Source organism: Typopeltis vanoorti, chromosome 15 (assembly GCF_054136105.1).
Source record: "Typopeltis vanoorti isolate ZY-2024b chromosome 15, IOZ_Tvanoo_1.0, whole genome shotgun sequence".
Lineage (NCBI taxonomy): Eukaryota > Metazoa > Arthropoda > Arachnida > Uropygi > Thelyphonidae > Typopeltis > Typopeltis vanoorti.
This window is the reverse complement of record NC_143563.1, coordinates 548,584-567,785: the sequence shown is the minus strand read 5'-3', so window position 1 is coordinate 567,785 and position 19,202 is coordinate 548,584. Positions and strand designations below refer to the sequence as shown.

Sequence of the window (19,202 nt, the reverse complement as noted above, 5' to 3'; positions counted from 1 at the left end):
TCACAAAAGTAAAAAGCAAACACCTAAAGAAATTTGAACTCCTACAACAGCACCAACATACGAAGTCCCGACTGCAACTTCAACGAGACCACGAGGTCGTAAACCTATCGTCGGAAACACTCACTGAAGAAGCCAAGAACGCTCTCAGTCTAGGGCATAAATTTGCCATCACGCCCAAACAAATTCCTAAACTAGAAATTATGATGAAAGTAGAACGGGGTATCCACGATCTTCCTCCAGCAATGGCCAATAACGTGCGACTAGTATAGCAAGTATTATAAACAAGGCGCTAAGCCTCCAAAAAGCAATATGCAATGTAAGCAAATAACTGCCCTAAAAAAAGTTATATAATAATAAAAATATTATGATTACACAAGCCGATAAAGGAAATGCAACAGTTATCATGAATAAAGAAGAGTAAAACAGAAAAATGCAAGATCTCATATGTGACAGTTCCACATATCAAATTATACATCGAGACCCTACGATGTCTCAAAAGAAAAAAGTCCGAAAATTACTGAAAAAAGTGACATCATGGCCCAAAGAAATCATTAGGAAAATAAAACCAATTCATGTTAAACCACCTCGTATTTATGGATTACCAAAAATCCACAAAACTAATATTCCCCTACGCCCCATAGTTGATAGCATAGATAGTCCCACATATAAACTGGCCTGGCATTTAGCCAAGTCGCTTGTCCCTTACTGGCAACTCCTCTACTTTTGTAAAAAATTCAATCCATTTCAAAACACTGGTTAAAAATCTAATCCTAAAAGATTCAGACATAATGGTTAGTTTCGATGTCACCTCCTTATTTACCAATGTACCACTTATAGACACTCTTGATTTAATCAAGTCTAAATTTCCCCCAGATATTTTTGTATTATTTCAATTTACCATGAATGCAGGTTACTGTACATGGGGGAGGAGGAGGAAATTCTATAAACAGATTAATGGTACTGCTATGGGTTCGCCCCCCCTCTCTCCCCCATTAGCAAATTTTTACATGGAACACTTTGAAAACAAAGTACTTACCACAGCTACATACAAGCTACAAGTATGGTTACGCTATGTAGATGATGTGTTTGCCATCTGGCCCTATGGACAAGACACTTTGGATGCTTTTGTCACCTACCTAAACAGCCAACATCCCAAAATTCACTTCACAGTAGAAAAAGAATCAAATAACTGTTTACCATTTCTTGACACATTAGTCAGCCGCCATTCAGATGGATCACTATCTTTTTCTATTTACAGAAAGCCTACACACACAGGAAGATACCTACATAAACAATCACATCATCATCCAGTCCAACAGTACGGCATTTTAAAAACACTTACACACAGAGCCATTTGTACTAACGATACAGCTGTGACCACTGAACTCCAATACCTGCGCCATACATTCTTAGCCAACGGCTACAATCCCTACAAAATAGATAAAATACTACATAGGCCCATTACTCTGCCCTCCCCTAATACACAAGAATACAACATGATCATTTCTATTCCCTATATCAGAGGTACATCGGAAAAGATAGCCAAAGTATTGTTGAAACATGGCCTTTGCACCACTTTCAAAGTTCATGTCAAGATGGCAACTCTGATCCGCTCGCCTAAGGATAAACGTCACCCTTTAGCACACCTAGGAGTGTATGAAGTTCCATGTGACTGTGACTTGGCCTATTATGGGCAAACAGGAAGATCAGTGAACATCCACCTGGAAGAACATGAAAGATACATTCGCTACTATTACTATGGCAAGTCGGGACTGGCAGACCATGCTTTGGACACTCCTTCACACAGGATTAGATGGAGGAAAACGAATGTGCTATTTAGGAGTTGTTATAGATCTGAAAGATTATGCAATGGCTTTGAAGAATTCTCCCAACATTAACAAATATGGTTGCATTAATTTACCAAAAATTTGGGAGACGGTTATCCTAAGAAAAACTCCAGGATAACTGCTGTTTTTTTTTTTTTTCTCGATAGAGGGCGCCAAGAAATAGGACTTTAGATCTTTTGTAATTATATTGTTTCACTCACTCACTGTCGCGTTTACAAGTGTGTTGTGCTCTGATGATGCAGAGTTGAAAATCAGTGCAATATCAGCATTAATCAAACATCTTTGTTGATAAAAGTGTTTGTGGTGTTGTTAATACCATGAAAAATAAGAAATAAGTCATGATTAACCCCTACTTGTTTTAATATTTGGACCTTAGGTATACAATCAGCCATAACCTCCTGTAAATTCTCCTTGAACATTTCCCATGCTCTATCGACATCCAGCCCTTGCAGTTTTACATGCCATGGCACTGATCCAAGCAATCTCCTAAGCTTGTCATACTTGCCAGCACGGTAATTCCACCTATACCCTGGCTTAATCGAAAATTTCACACCTTTAGTCACCTCCCAGGTCAAGACTTTATGATCACTCTCACCAATAGGCGGCAACATGGTCATATTCATTACAGTCAAATTCTCAGATGCTATTACCAGGTCAAGCACTCTCAAATCCCTAGTATTTTCACTTACATGCTGTCTCAGATAGTTATCCCTTAATAATTGAATAAAATCCATTTCCTTCCTCACATGTGTCCTCTCCTCCTTCCAATCAATGTTACCATAGTTGAAAATCCCCATAATAATTACCCTCCTTCCACTCATTTCATCAATTTGTTTATGCATACTATCTCCACCATCTATTCCATCACCTGGTCTATAGCAGCATCCAACTATATATTTTGTTCTGCCAGTCTCAATCTCACACCAAATAGCATCAAATGAGCTCTTTTTTTACTATCCTGCAATACAACTTTAATTCTCCTTGGCTGCAGTTCATCAGTTATCATCAATAACACTCCCCCCCCCATTTTATTCTCTCTGTCCCTCCTAAGCACACTAAAACCTACACATTCTATCCCACTAACTATATCATCTTCTGTCAGCCATGTTTCACTAATGCCAATAACCTGTGGCGGAAGAGCCAATCAAGGCAAAAAATTCTTCCTTCTTGTTCCTAATACTCCTAGCATTAGTATACATGAAATGCAGAGGTCCCTTTGTCCCACCCCTATCTTGATGCTTTATTCTAACTATCCCATTCCGATTTCTTGTCCTTAGTACTGGCTTGGGTACATTATATACATTCTTACACTCAACTGTCTCACTGATGTCTGCATATCCACCCCCCCCCTCCTTGGTAGTTCTAGTTTCCCTAGTTCTGCACATCCATTTTCACTTCATTCAGGAACACTTTTTCCAGTCTCCGCACACCAAATCCATTCAGATGCAGGCCATCCATCTCGTATAAATCCTTTCGCCCATCAAACTCATTCCACACGTCCATGAATTCCACACCACACCATCTGCATAACCTGTGCATAAAGTCATTTGCGATTATGGCCCTCCCTCCTAAACTCCTCTCTGTCATATCGCGGCAACAGACTTACCATCCTAACTCTGTCACTCTTTCCTTTCGCTACCTTTAACAATACTTTAAAGTCCTCTCTCATAAAAAATTAATCTCCTTTCAATTCATTCTTACCCACCACAACTATCAATTCTTTCACCCTCTGTTTTTGCGCTCTAATACTCTCACTTACATCCTTAAATTTCGCACCCGGTAAGTACGATTTAGTTAAACTCCCATTTATCACTTCTCTTAATAACAAGTCACCATACAACACTCTTTCCTTCATTTCAGAAACTCTCCCACTCTTATGCTTATTTTTCCTTTCAAACACTTGTTTATTTCCGTTAGCCGAGGCACTCTGGAAAGAGTTTTGCAGGTGCTCTAACTCTCGCTGTGCACTGTGTATCACTGCACACAACCTAGCAATCTCACTCCCTACAAATAATTCCTCATTTTTTTCATCATTTAAACCATTTTTTCTCTCTCTCTCTGTATAGTTGCTTTCACTCTCTCTTTGATCACCACTCTCATTGCCATCTTGTACAACATCGCAATTCCCTAACAAGCCACTATTTTTACTCACATTCTGGCTTTCTTCAAAACCATAACTATCTCATGACCTGACACATACTTCAATTCCTCACTTTGTTTACACTTTCTGCACATTTTTCACTATTTTCATTCACATTCATTCTGGCTTTCTTCAACCATAACTATCTCACGACCTGACACATACTTCAATTCCTCACTTTGCTTACACTTTCTGCACATTCTCCCACCACTATCACTTTCCATCCAAACTCCAGCCTCTTTCTGGAATGCATACATCCCACACACATCACATTGGACAAACTCCCTCACACTGCAGTTTTTGAACAAAGGTGTCGTATTTTTGGATGCCATTACCTTACGTCGCATTGGCGCCATGCGCTATTCTATGAAACGTATTGTTAAAATACTAAGTTTAAATAAAACGTAATTCACACCAAAATCACACAGACACAACAAGCTACCAAAAATAAACACTACTACGTTAAAATTTAAACCAATATTCCCATTTTCACTCAAAATTATACTTAAAATTATATTTAGCTTACGGGCGCTCTCTGAAAACGCTACACACCATGTAGCCCTCTGTTATACACAAGACAGTGTTCAAACTAATTTTAACCTATGAATCTGAGTGCTGGGTTAAAAAGATAGCTGTTAATTGAAGACTTAAAAGCACAGACAAGGAAGGAACTTGATATTGTTAGCATTCGGGAATGCGTGAGTAGAGCTAATCTCAGGTCACTTAAACAAAATGGGGAAAAGAAAGATTAGAATAGCAGATGTCTAATGATAGTATGTAAGGAAGAAGACCAAGATCTAGGTGGACTGATGCAATTAGAAGTGCCTCAGAAGAATCAAATACAAGATCGGACAATACTGGATTCCTGCTAGATAACAGATTTGGAGAAAATCTGTTGATAGAAAGATATGAATAATGTAAATATATTATGTAGTACTCTCATATTATTCCCCCATCTCCACTAACAGCAGGAATCTAATGCTGATGATATCCATATATGAATGAATCAATATTTCATGTAAACACACACACACACACACACATATATATATATTTGAAATTGCATATTTTTAAAACTAATAATTCATATCCATGTGGAAACCACTGTAGTTCTGATTTATTTTATTGCTTTCGTACATTTACAAGTGTAACTGCGTACTTCTTAAGTCTAAAATGCTTAACTTTTCCTAGAATTAAAGAATATGCATATCTTTTTTTATATATATATATATATATATATATAATGCAACTATTTAATAATTTGAGAAATTTCTTAGCTTATCATAAATAAAACATACTGATAATTCTCCAATAAAAAGTATTTATCCTCGTTCTCTGTTTAATTTTTCATCTTATAAATACAAAATGTACTAATGCTGTTTCTTTTCTTTTTTCTTCTGTATATTCTTCTTTATACATATCTATCTGGTTGTAGTTGAACTAAACTGTACACAGCTATACAAACTCATAATAATTTAATACATTTTGCAAATTCATCCAAGTGAAGGTCAAAACATGCAAGTTTTTTCCAAGATGGAATCTACAGAAATTTTGTACACTCCTCATTTTGTTTCGTTGTGTTTTTGGAAATGAAAAGTCTTCTTAAAATGCTTTCACAATACTATCTTCATACAAGCTTATGTTTCAGATTCTTGAATGGTAAGAAGGACAAGTATTAGATGCTAAGAGAAAGAAAGAGAGAGGTTGGAAAAAAATAAATAAATAAACAAAATTTCAAAAAATAATAAGTGTTAAAATACAAATTTAGTGCTATCTATTTGAACAGAAGTTAAGATGTTAAAGAAAATTAAGATTAATCCTTACTAATTGTATTTATTAGTAGTATATTATTATATGATACCTCCAATGAATCCAAGAACTCACTGTGGGAGGGACCTCCCAACTCATCACTTTCTTAGACATTAAAACTGTGTAGAATGCCAAGAATATATATTAAAAAAATTAAAAAAAAACTAAATGGAGAATATTGAAATAAATGGAAAACAACAGTCAAATTTTAAGAGACCATATGACAAAACACGAAGAAAATATGGATTGCCTGAGTCAAAGAAGTAGGTGCTGATTTGTCTGAAAATATAAGAAAATAACTTCAGGACTGACACAGAATGTTAAAGTGTAGTCCACAAAAAGAAGAAGAAGAAGAAAAAATCATATTAAAAATTCTTCTTCTTTCAGACTTCTCCATTTGTCAGCAGCTGTTCTCTGTGTTTTTTCTCAAATTCCACTCTTCAAGATTATGCCAATCCTTATCCCATAAGCCTCTTTTCTCCACTCTCACAATGGTCCCATTTCACATAGCCCTTGGTCTTACTCTTTTTCTCTTTCTGGGAGGCTGGATTTGACCAGTTTATAATTCTCAATGACCATTGTTCTTCTCTCCTTTCTTTTAGTGTTACACGGTGATCAGCATTCATTTTCGAAATTATGGATTTTACAACCGTGTTATAGCTAATTATTTTTATTATCCCGATGTTTCGATCTTCATATCAAGGTCATCATCTGGAGCATACACAAATATACAAGACAAGCTGAGTTACATTACAAACCGTAAGCTAGAGAAACAATGATTTCATCACATTATTCTACTGGCATGACCTCTAGTGAAAAAAAAAAGAAAATTATAAATTACATCAAGCTAGATTTAATTTAAGATAACATCAATAAAAATTTTTTCTTTTAGATAGTTTTCTTTCAGTAACAGTGACATCCTATTTTTAGTATTACAATTGTTATTTTTGATTTAGGATCCTGGATTTTCTAGTCCTGATTATAGTTGTTCTTAGAGAGGAAGGTTCCGTGGGTCGAATATATGCCTTCCATATGTATGAGATTTTTAGACCTTCATTATTGTTCAGATCGGGATGGCTGATAATGATCTCACAGGCTTCTTTAAATTTGCATTCATATCATGTTTTGGAGTGATGTAGACAATTAGTGCTTTTCCAGTCAATTCTATGTAAGGTGTTCAAGGGCATGATCCGAAATTATTATATTTAATGTGTCGTTTATGTTCTTTATGTCTGATGGGAATTGTGTGTCCTGTTTCTCCTATATATAGTATGTTATAGGTGCAATGAATACAGTATACTCCAGGGTGGGCCAGCGGAGGAAGTGGGTCTCTGGATGAGTTGAGTAAGCTTTTTAATTTTGCGGGGGGGTTAAAGGTGGCTTTGAGGTTGTACTTTTGTAGTACTGTTTATTTTGTCTGATGTCCCTTTAATGTAGGGAATGGTTATAGTTTTGTTGTAGTCTGGTTTGTCTTTGTTTTTCATTGAGGTTTTGTAGAGAATTTTGTTAATAGTGTACCCATTTTTTTGGAAAGTATTGCTGATTACTTTAAATTCGTCTTTCAGTGCCTGTTCACTGGAGCAGATTTTCAGAACCTTGTTTTTTAGTGTATTGATGACACCTAGTCTTTGTGTTGGGCAATGGTAGGAGTTTATGTGTGTATATATATATATTGGCCAGTACGTGTTGGTTTTCGGTAAACCATGAAGGAAAGATTGCCAGAAGGAAGACGTGACAAGTGTATCTAGAAACAGAAGTGTGTTTTGTTTTTCAATCTTAATTGTGAACTGTATGCGTTTGTGTTGTTTGTTTAGGTGGCTAAGGAATGTGCCTAGTGTCTGGCGACCATGGTACCAGATCGCGAAAACATTGTCAACGTATATAAGCCAGACTTTGGGTTTTAAAGGGGAAGAACTTAAAGCAAGTTGCTCAAAATGTTCCATGTAAAAGTTAGCAATAGGGGGCGATAATGGCAAGCCCATGGGTGTGCCTTCTTTTTTGTAGGTAGAAAGCATTTTGCCATACAAAATAACCAGAACGTAATACATGCGCAAAGAGTGCCGTGATATCTGGAGGGAAATTGTTCTGTAAAAGAAGGATTGTGTCATTGATTGGGACATTCATAAAGAGGGCAGAGACATCAAAACTGACTAATAAATCATATTTTTCTAGTGTAATGTCTTTGATGATGTTTATGAAGTGTTCTGCATTTTTGAAATAGGAGGGGGAATGGCCTACCAACTCCTTGAGTGTTGCTGCTAATTTTTTGGCTAAGTGATAAGTCGGGCTATCTATCCCTTCAACAATAGGCCTTAGCAGTGTGTTTACTAAGGCCTTTGAAAGAGGGATTGTGATAGGATGCCATGTTTGTTGCAGATCTATCTATTCAGCAATGACATACTGACATGGAAGTGTAGGTAGTAAACTGCAAGTGATACCTACAGTGGATGACACACCACACTCACTGAATATGACCACTGGATGCTATGAAGGTTAATTACGTAAAAATTCATAAAAATTAAATAATTAAATAAATTTATAAAAAAATAAAAATAACCCAAATATTGATTGGTAGCAGTAGAATCTTGAGAAGAATGAAAATGTCTTAATTGAGCTGTTGTGGGACAACTTCCTCCAGCAGCATGTGACAGAAGGAACTCGAGGTCAAAGAGTGTTAGATTTGATTATAGTGTCAGAGGGCGTTTAAGTTAAAGACGTAACTGTTCTGCCTCTGGTGGTGACAGTAATCAAGGGGTACTCACTGGGGAAGTGAATATGAATGTTTCATTTAGAAAAGGTTACATGCTGAACTACAAAGCAACAAATTATGAACAACAACAACCGAGTAGTTTACTGAGTTCATTGGAATTGGATCGGTTGCTGGATGGGAAGAATATCAACAGTGAGTGGGAATCATTTAAACAATACTTAAATGATGCGATATCAGAATGTGCCCTGAGAGTTTGAAGAATAAATAGGGTAGGAGTTGGACGTGTAATCATATTAAGCAAGAGATTCGTAAGAAAAGGATGATGTGAAAGGAATACCATGTGATGATGTCCGTTATGAAAGTTATAAGCAGCAAGCTAGTCACAACTGTTGTACGGAAAGCAAAGTCTGAGTATGAAAAGAAACTGGCTCTGCATGATAAAGACAACCCACAAGAATTCTATCATTATGCTGCAAGTAAAAGAAAAAATGAATATGAAAGAATAACTCTTGTAAATGCAGATGTCGTGAGGGTTACAGACGTAGAAGAGCTTGTTCACAACTAATGAGTGTCCATTTTGTTCAAAGCTATCAACCTGGTGTACATGTCATTGAGTTCGCTGCTACCTCTTCACTGGATGAAGAAATGTAGGTGTATGAGGACGAAGTATTAGAGTTGTTGCACAATCTGAATAAGAATTCAGCAATAGGGACTGATGGGATATCAGCACATGTGCTAAAAGAGTGTTCAGCTGAATTGGCTACTCCTTTGATCAGGCTGTTTAATACGAGTCTCAGAACAGGGAAAGATTTCACAGGAATGGAAAGAATGTATAGTAATTCCATTGCACAAGGCTGGCACAAAGACCGATGTATCCAACTATCAACCAATTAATATCTCATGGGTGGTAGCAGTGAAGATTTTGGAAAAATTGGTTAGGGCTCACATTCAGAAATGGATTCACAGTGAATCTCTGCTTTGCAATGAGCAACATGGGTTTATTAAGGGAAAGTCATGTTTTAGTAACTTACATTCTATAACAATGTTACCATTGAACTAGACAAAGGGAATGGATACACCATGATATTTTGGATTTTGCTAATGCTTTTGACAGAATACAGAATGGTAAACTGTTGCATAATGTGTTATAGAATATTAGCATGGATAAGAGAAAGGCTGACTGACAGATATCAAAAAGTGGTATACAGGGGATGTGAGTCTGCAAGGTTTAAGGTAACAAGTGGTGTACCACAAGGATCAGTGCTTGGTCCACTGTTATTCAAACTGTACACTGTGAAATCTTCCTAATGATATTGGGAAGGATTTGACAAGCGACATACAACTATTTGCTGATGATGCAACGATAGGTAGGGTAACCAGGAATGCTGCTGATATGCAATACTTGCAGAATGATTTGCATAGGCTGGAACTGTGGGCATGGGAAAATGGATGTCAGTAAATGTAAAGTCATTCACTTCAGTGTGATTAGATATCCAATGCCATATTATATTGGTGGGATTATGCTACAAGAAACTGATGAGGCTAGGGATCTTGGATGCCTAAGAAGGGTTTGATGGCAAGATTTTTCTCTCATAGGTGCATGATTGGAATGAATTGCCATTGGATGTTGTGAGTGCAAGCAGTGTGAATGAATTCAAGAATAAGTATGATAGCTGGTGTGTGTAGTATGTGGCCTCCCTTGATGAGTCCCTGACTCCCTGGAGGTCTCTAATAATAATAATAATTTACTAAAATAAAAGAAATAATGCTGGATCTAATATCCACTTGATTTTTATAAATAATAATAATAATAATAATAAAACAACCATTCATCAGCGTACACGTTGAACGTAAAATTCCAATATCAACTGGAACACAAATCTGCACAACACAACAACGTACAGAACCGAGGCTTACAACATGGGATTCTATAGTAGGACTGCAATGTGTAAGCCATACATTAACCAAACTAACATTCAATGTCATCTTAGTAGCACAAAGCGTGTGTACAGTGGGACATGAAAGTTTGAAAAGCTGTGTTATGGAGTGACATATCACACTATACCCTCTACTGAGCAGATGGATAGGTATGGATGTGGCAGATGCCTGGTGAAAGTATCTTAACAGAGTGCATAACTGCAACTATGAAATTTGGAGTTGGTAGTATGATATGGTCCTGTTTTTCCTGGTTTGGGCTTGGACCTCTGTTTGTGGTGCCACAAACACTGAACTCCAAGAGGTATCTGAACATTCTGGATAATGCAATGCAATTCTCCCTGCTTTGTGGCATTTCTACAGAAATGACAATTGTCTCTTTCAGTAAGGCAATACACTGTGTCATAAGGCTGCTGTAACTATGTGGTTGTTATTATTATTATTCATGACACCTTCAAGGAGTCCAAAGACTCATCATGGGAGGACACCTACTGTACAACTCTCTGTGTCCACCCAACACCACACTAGAATTTTTTGTCTGTAAATTGCATGCGTTCTGAAGGGCCAATTTGTCTGTATGTGTTATGTAACGTATCCCCCCGAGTTTCTGGGAGAAAAAGCCCCCTACCTCCGTATGAGATTGTCTAACTCACCTTCAATTGAAAATGTCCATATAAAGATTCCTCCCATCACAATGAGAAAAGAACTTAGGCCTTTTCTAATCAAAGGGCCAACGTACCGTCGTTCTTCCAATTGCACTATGGAGGTGTTTGATTTGTAGACATGGATGTCAATGCAACTGACTGACCTCCACAGAGCCCTGAACTCAATCCCAATGAACATTTGCAGGATGAACTGGAGCATTGGTTGAGGTAAAGGAATGTCCACCCCCACAACAGTCCAGGATCTCATTACATGCCTACAGGAAGAATAGTTCAAAATTCCTATTGATCCATTGCATGCTTGTGGAAAGTATGCCCTGTAGGATTGCTACAGCCACTGCAGTGAAAAGAGGTCATACATCTTATTAAGGCGGGCACCATGGCTATTTGTTCCTCACACTATGGTGTCCATTGATGTCTTTCCAAGCAGCATGTGCATGTATGATGCAATGGATTTTCTCAGTTATATGACATAATTGAAGAAATTTAATAATTACAAAAAATACTATTATTATTTGAAAGCACAACTAGTTTCATCTTCTTATATGACTTCATAGAGTTTATAACATGAAAAGAGAGAAACAAAAAATATACATTACAAGAGAACAGCAGCTGCAAATTAAAGCCAAGGTTATGGAAAAGGTATACTCATCATGATGTTTTCTTAATTTGGAGACATGGACCAGATTCCTTACAGGAGTTCCAGAATGAGCCTCTGTAGATCAGTCAATAAAGACATAGCCTTTCTTTGGTCAGAAAGACCCCGGGTTCGATTTCTGTCAGTGACATGAGGAACCTTTATCTGGGAGACAAATCTACTCCTTCGACTAAAGGTGAGTTAGTTGGTCTCAGGCCAGTAAAGGGTTAAGCAAGTTTGAGTGCAGTTAGTAGTTGGAAGGGGTTCATTTGATGCTGTTGGCACACTCTCCCTCGATAAGTCTTTGGATTCCCTGGAGATGTCACATAATAATAATACGGAGGAAGGGGGTGTTTTCAGCCAGAAACTTGGATTTTTCGTTCCCTAGAACAGGTAAACTGGTCCCATGAACACACACACATGGATTACAGTCATGAATACGTCCTAGCCATGCCCGGATAAAATTGGGGGGGGGGGGGGTTGAGGAAAGCAATGGTGAACTACCCTGTAAAAATCTCACCAGGAATACTTTGTGGGCAATGCCTACAAAGTCACCTACAGTAAGAAACGAATGAAAGGGAAAACCAACCAGTTCCAGGACCATCTCAACAATCAACATTCAAGAATGCAATTTATCTTGGAATTAGAAATTAATAATTCTCTCCCATTCCTGGATTTCAAACTCACTTGTGTGTCAGAAAACTGAAAATCTCTAGTTATAGAAAGCATGTATTGGATTTTCTATAAATATAACTGAAGCTTTTGGGGCAGATAATCATGCACAATCTGACCATTATCTACATCAAAATCTTGGCTTCATTTCTACAATTAGATAAACATGCTTGCTCTCTCATCAGTGAAGAAGAGATCATCAAAGAACTATAGTTTCTTCTTACAACCTTTAAGAAAAATTGTTATCCTAAACAGACTGTTAGTAAGCTGCAATTTAATCCTCCTTTTCACAGTACTGAAAATAGTATTGATGTAAAAGGCTTTATATATCAAAGTGGAGGATTTGAATGGTTTTGAAAGCATATGATGTGAGGTAGAGGTGGCCAGAACGGGACATTTGGTGAGATGTTGCCACAAACCAGGGAGAACAGAGGGTGGGGAGTAGGTGCCTGGGCAGTTGAGCTTGGCAAGTGCAAGAAGAATGATTGTTATGGGAGATTTTAACAACAGTATAAGTTGGGAAGAGGAAAATGCATGTAGTAATAAGGGGAGGGAATTTCTATAATCATTGAGGGACAAATGTCTTAGGCAACATGTAACAGAGGGAACAAGAGGTTCAAGAGTTTTGGATTTGGTCACAGCATCAGAAGAGCTGATAATAAGTGAGATGACATCTCTCCCACCAGTTGGAGAGAGTGACCATGCAGTTTTGATTTGGAAGATGAATAGACATGCAGGTGTATCAAAGAAAAGGAAACGTATGTAGAATTATAAGGCAGGTGATTATAATAGTTTCAGATATCAATTTGGGGCAATTTCATGGAGGGTGAAATTGGAAGGCCAGGATATCATTAGTGCTTTGGAAATTGTGAAGGAATATTTGTTAGCAGCAATAGCAAGCTGTATTACACAAGTGAAGAAGAGGACAGAATTTGGTGTAAAGTGGATGACAAACAATATCAAAGAGGAACTGCAATTGAAAAAGAAATTATGAAAGAGATATAAGGAGAGGGGGGTGGAGAGCAGATACACGAAGAATATAAGACGCAGGCCAGGGGAGTGACCAGTATGGTGAGGAAGGTAAAACTGGAATATGAGAAGAGATTGGAACTAAGATCCAAAGAAAATCCTAGGGAATTTTTTAGCTATGTGGCCAGTAGGAGGAGAAATGATTGTGGAAGAATGACACTATGGGAATAGAGTGACTGATGCAGAGGACACAGTGGAGTTGTTCAATGAGCATTTGAACAACTCCACTGTGTCCTCTTTGTTGGAGTATTTCATCCTGGAGAAGGTTTTAATACTAGATATATAGGGCAGGTTCAGGGTTTAGAGGAGAGTGTATTCCAAATACTGAGTACTCTGGATACCAGTATAGTTGTGGGATTAGATGGTATTTCATCATGGATTTTGAGAGAATGTGCTAAAGAACTGACAGCTCCGTTGACCTGGCTCTTCAATGAAAGTCTGGGTGCAGGAAAGGTAACCGAGGAATGGAAGGAAGATAAGATAGTGCCGCTGCACAAGGGTGGTAGCAGACTGGAAGTGTCTAATTATAGGCCAGTTTGTGAGTCATTAGTAGTTGTTAAGATCTTGGAGAAATTAGTGAGGACTATATACAGTGTCGGGCAGATGAGGGTAATGTTATCTGTGAGAATCAACATGGATTTGTTAAGGGGTGCTCTTGCTTTATAAATATGATTGCCTTTTATAATAAAGTGACAGGAGCAGTTGATGAGGGAAAGGTATATAATGCCATTTTTTTGGATTTTGCAAAGGTGTTTGACAGGGTGCCACATGATAAGCTGATATTTAAGTTGCAGCACATGGGTTTAAATGTCAGGTTAGTCAAATGGATTCAGGATTGGCTGTCTGATAGGTATTAGAGAGTTGCATATGGTGGGGCAATATCAAGGAGGCAGAAGATTACAAGTGGGGTTCCACAGGGCTCAGTACTAGGTCCTGTATTGTTCAAACTTTATATCAATGACATTGTCAATGGGTTGCAAGGGGAGATTCAGTTGTTTGTGTATGATGTGAAGCTGGGATGGGTTATCAGTAATAGTGAACATGTGGCAGCCCTGCAAGAGGATTTGAATAAACTAAACAGGTAGGCAAATGAATGGGGATGTCAGTTTAATGCAGCAAAATGTAAAGTCTTGAAGTTTGGGATCCATCGATGAGAGGATGCATACGCAATTGGAGGAGGTATACTGGGGGAAGTAGGAGAGACATGAGATCTGGGGGCGGTGACTGATAGAAAACTGAAATTCAGGAAGCATATTTCAAAGATGGTGAAGATAATCCCGGGGATTGCTGCAATACTGAGAAGAACACTGACTTGCAGAGATAAAAGAGTTATCATTCCATTGTATAAGACTATTGTGCTCAAATTTCCCCAGGATTTGAAGGGGATAAATTAACTGTGGAAAGGGTACAGAGGCAGATAACAAAGATGGTTTCAGGACTGTACAATGTCAGTTATGAGGATCGACTAAGGGAATGTGGACTGCAGAGTTTGGTGAATAGAAGAAGGAGAGGTGATATGATTGATAATTTAAACTGTTGAGAGGCAGTTACAAGGTAGACATTGGGGGAGTTCTTTCACTTGGTGGAACTGTGGGAAGGAGTGATGACAAGGGGCCATCCCTGGAAGTTACAAAAGGAGGCTGTGAGCAAGAGGGTGAAGAGTGGTTAGAGCAAGAATGGTCAATGAGTTCAAGGAGTGTATGATAAACTTTGTGTTCCCTAAGTAAGATCTCTCACGATGAGTCTTTTGACTCCATGGAGGCCTGGATAATAATAATAATAATAATAATAATAATAATATATCTACCATATGTAAACTCTGTTTCACAAAAGTTAGTTAAAATTCTCAAGAAATTTAAAATCCATACTTTTTTTTACTTCATCATCATCATCATCATCATCAAATTCCTGCCATGTACCCTCAAGGGGTGTACAGGATATGACAGTACTACATGAAAAAATTACATCATTACTAACTTCCTATCTACAATTTTCCTCCAAATCAGTCTGTTACTTGTCAAGACTTCAACATTATCAGATCTTATATTTCTATCGTCTAAGGCACTTTGTACCGTATCAATCCACCTATATCTTGGTCTTCCTCTGGGTCGTTTTCCTGCCAACCTGGCAGAGAACACTTGTTTTGCTAATCTTTCCTCTCCCATTCTATTTAAGTGACCATACCATCTGAGATTAGCTCTGCTAACACATTCCTGGATGCTGACAATGTCAAGTTCTTTCCTAATATCCTCATTTTTAATATGATATTGCCATTGATGCCATCTGTTCACGCCTCTAATCTTTCTCAGAACTCTCATATCTGCGGTCTCTAGTCTTTGGTCAAGTGTTTTACTTCTGACCCAGCTCTCAGATCCATAAGTTAAAATTGGTTTGAACACTGTCTTGTATACAGCTAATTTAGTGTTCCGACTAATTTCTTTCTTATTCCATATGAATTTATTCAATTGACTTCCCACGATACCAGCTTTGCTGATTCTGTTGTCTATTTCTATATTTAGTTTACCATCTTCAGTAAAAATTGTGCCTAAGTAGCTGAAATGTTTTACTTGTTCCACAGGTTCTCCATTCACAACACAGTTGACATTTTCAATGATTCTGCCTATTTTCATTGTCTTTGTCTTTTTATTGCTGACCTTCATACCATATCTATTACAACAGCTATTCAATTTAGTCAGAGAATCTTGCAGACTTGTAGCGGATTTATTTAGAAGTATAACATCATCCGCATAAAGCAAAGAGCTGACATTAACATCTCCAATTTTGATATCAGGTTTAATACCACATTCCTTCATAATGTGATCCATATAGATAATGAATAACAGAGGGGATAATGTACATCCTTGTCTCACACCAGATTTAACATTAAACCATCTTCCTGTACTTCCTTCAATTCTAACTGCTGACTCACAACTCAAATAAAGACTGAGTATTGCTTGATATAATGCCCCATTGACACCATATAACTGCAGCGTATTGAATAGCTTCTCTCTTGGCACCTTGTCATATGCCTTTTCCAAATCGACAAAACTTAAATACAGATCTTTGTTATATTCCCATGCTTTCTCGACTATTTGTCGTAAAGTGAAGATCTGATCCTGACAGCCTCTATTTGGCCCGAATCCAGCTTGTTCTTCACCAAGCTTTTCTTCCACAATTCTTCTCAACCGTTTCTCAAGTATACTTGCATAGATCTTGCCAGGAACACTCAGTAGGGAAATACCTCTGTAATTCTCACATTCAGTTTTATTTCCCTTTTTATATATGGGTACTATGAGAGCTCTACTCCAATCATCGGGAATTCGTCCCTCTGTCCAGGCTTTCTGAACTATGCAGTGCAGCCACTGTAAGACTCTTATACCACCATACTTCAGCATTTCTGGTCGAATATCATCTACTCCTGCTGCCTTTCCACATTTCAAGCCTTTGATGGCTTTTTCTACTTCAAGTATGGATATGTATTCCTGACTGCATGCCTGGTCAGTGTTTTTTATCACTGTGCTGTCATCACTGCTTGTTTCATTTAGCAGTTTTTCAAAGTAATTACTCCATACTTCAAGGATATCTTTTTCTCCTGTTTTCATTTCACCTTTATCATCTCTAATTCCTTTTACAGCACTCTTTCCTCCATTCCTAAGCTTCTTCAACAACCTCCAGAATATTTTGCCACCTTCTTGATATTTATTTTCTATATTCTTGCCAAAGTCCTCCCATGACTTTTGTTTAGCTAGTTTTACACACTGTTTAGCTTTCTTACATTTGTCTCTGTATTCTGTAAGAGTAAAAGCTGACTTATTTGCCAGGAACTTTTGATATGCTTTCTTCTTTTCCTTCACTGCCTCTTTAACTTCCTGTGTCCACCAAATCTTTTTTTTACTTGTCTATTCAAATTCTCTTCCTTATTTGGTACACCTAAACTGAAACATGACAGAATCAAGTATCTCGAAGTTTATCATCTTTAGTGTAACAGCAATATACCCTATTTTGGTCAGACAGAGAAATCCATTGATTTGCATAAGAAAGAGAATGTGAAATATATCATGTATGGCAGAACTAAAGCTAGCACATTATCTACTCACATTCTTAATTCTGCTCAGCTTAATGACAAAGATTCAGAAAATTCAATCAGAAAACATTTTAGTTGCTATGATGAGCATGAAAGAATTGTGGCATACATGATATCATGCCCAAGTGATGTGCCCAACAATATTATGGGATGAAGAATGCCATCATTTGTACGTAACACATTTCCAAGTTAATTTATAACTGTTGTTCTCTTGTCATGTATATTTTTTATATTTCTCTTTTCATGTTATGTACAAGATGAAATCTTCTAAGATGATGAAATTATAAATTAAAGATACTAAGAAATTATATTATTGGTTTTATCCTTTATCCAAGTGTAAGCAAACAAAGCTTGCACCTTAAGTAATTTCACAACCGGACTACGGGGTGCTTAAGGGTCAAAGCTGTATAACTGAGAGGAGACATCCACATAGCCTTTAAAGGAATGTGAAGAACCGACCAGGGCTTCTGACTTAATGTGCAATCCTCACCTTCTCGTGGTACACCCTGTTGGGTATCTACCTGGATACTGAACGAAAGAGGATGGGCTGGCAATTTGGGGATTTAGCTGACCAAATTGTATTCTTATTGGTTAAACCAAAATACAAAATGATGGTACAACATGAAACATTTCACACTGGTTGGGGCTTCACCCGGTTAAACAAGCCCCCCCCGTTGTTTTCTCCAGGGAACCAGGACCAACAGCGAAAAGTCAGCTACTGGAACAAATCTGAAAACACACCCCAACTCAACATCACCAGAGTTAAAGATCGGTACTATCAACATAAGAAGCCTGAATGGCAAAGAAATGGAGTTAACGGAGGAATTAGATAAGTACGATCGACATAATAGGGGTGACTGAAACAAAAAAGACAAAAACTGGTGAGATCTTTCTGAGCAATAAATGCAAAATGTTATATTCAGGAAATGACAATCAAGGAAAAGAAAGAGTAGCCATAGTATTCAACACAAAATACGAGGCTCATCTTCTTGAATGGCAGGCAGTGTCAAGTAGAGTGATTTGGGCAAATACCAGAATGGGGAACTGGCCAATGAGACTTATTTGTGCCTATGGTCCCACGGAAGGTTCTACTAAGGTAGAAGTGGAGGAATTTTTTGATGCTTTAGAAAAGCAACTGACACAATGAAAAAGGAAAAGTTGGTCCTTGTTGGGGATCTAAATAGCAGAGTAGGAAGTGATTGTCAGACATACAAAAATGTTTTGGGAAAATTTGGAGAAAAGAGCAAAGCTAATAATAATGGCAAATACCTGTTGGATTTCTGCTCAGGACATGGACTGGTTATTACTAACACCATGTTCCAACATACGTGTGTAGAGGCTTAAGTGCTGTGAGGACATCATGTTGGAGGCTTAATGGATTTTTTACAACACTCAAAAAGAATTAAAATAGAATTTAATACTTCCTATATTTTGTCCTAGTCACTAGGACATCTACGGGGATTACAAAAACAATTAATGTAACATATACACAAATACCAAACAATACTGAGCCTAACCACGTGGGTGACACTAAAGTCCTATCTAGGTAGAGCGCCCTCTAAGGGCAGTAGTAGGTGGCCTGGAATGTAAGGCGGGAACTCTGGTGATGAGTGTTTCCCAAATCTTCGGAAGCTTGATGCAACCGTATTTATTGAGATTTGGTTGGTTTTTGAGAGC

General features: G+C 37.7%; 1 protein-coding gene across 2 annotated transcripts in view; it reads right to left on the bottom strand.

Moving 5' to 3' along the window:
• Positions 1-5,299: 5,299 nt before the first annotated feature.
• Positions 5,300-19,202, bottom strand: part of LOC150098289 (PIH1 domain-containing protein 1-like) — a 212,335-nt gene continuing 198,432 nt past the window's right edge. For both annotated transcript variants that reach the window (XM_090405512.1, XM_090405514.1), the window contains one exon: positions 5,300-5,669. Coding sequence is in view for 1 of the 2 variants with exons in the window: in XM_090405514.1 (XP_090261640.1) it covers positions 5,625-5,669 (45 nt within the window). In the remaining variant the exon portion in view is untranslated. The remainder of the gene's footprint in view (positions 5,670-19,202) is intronic.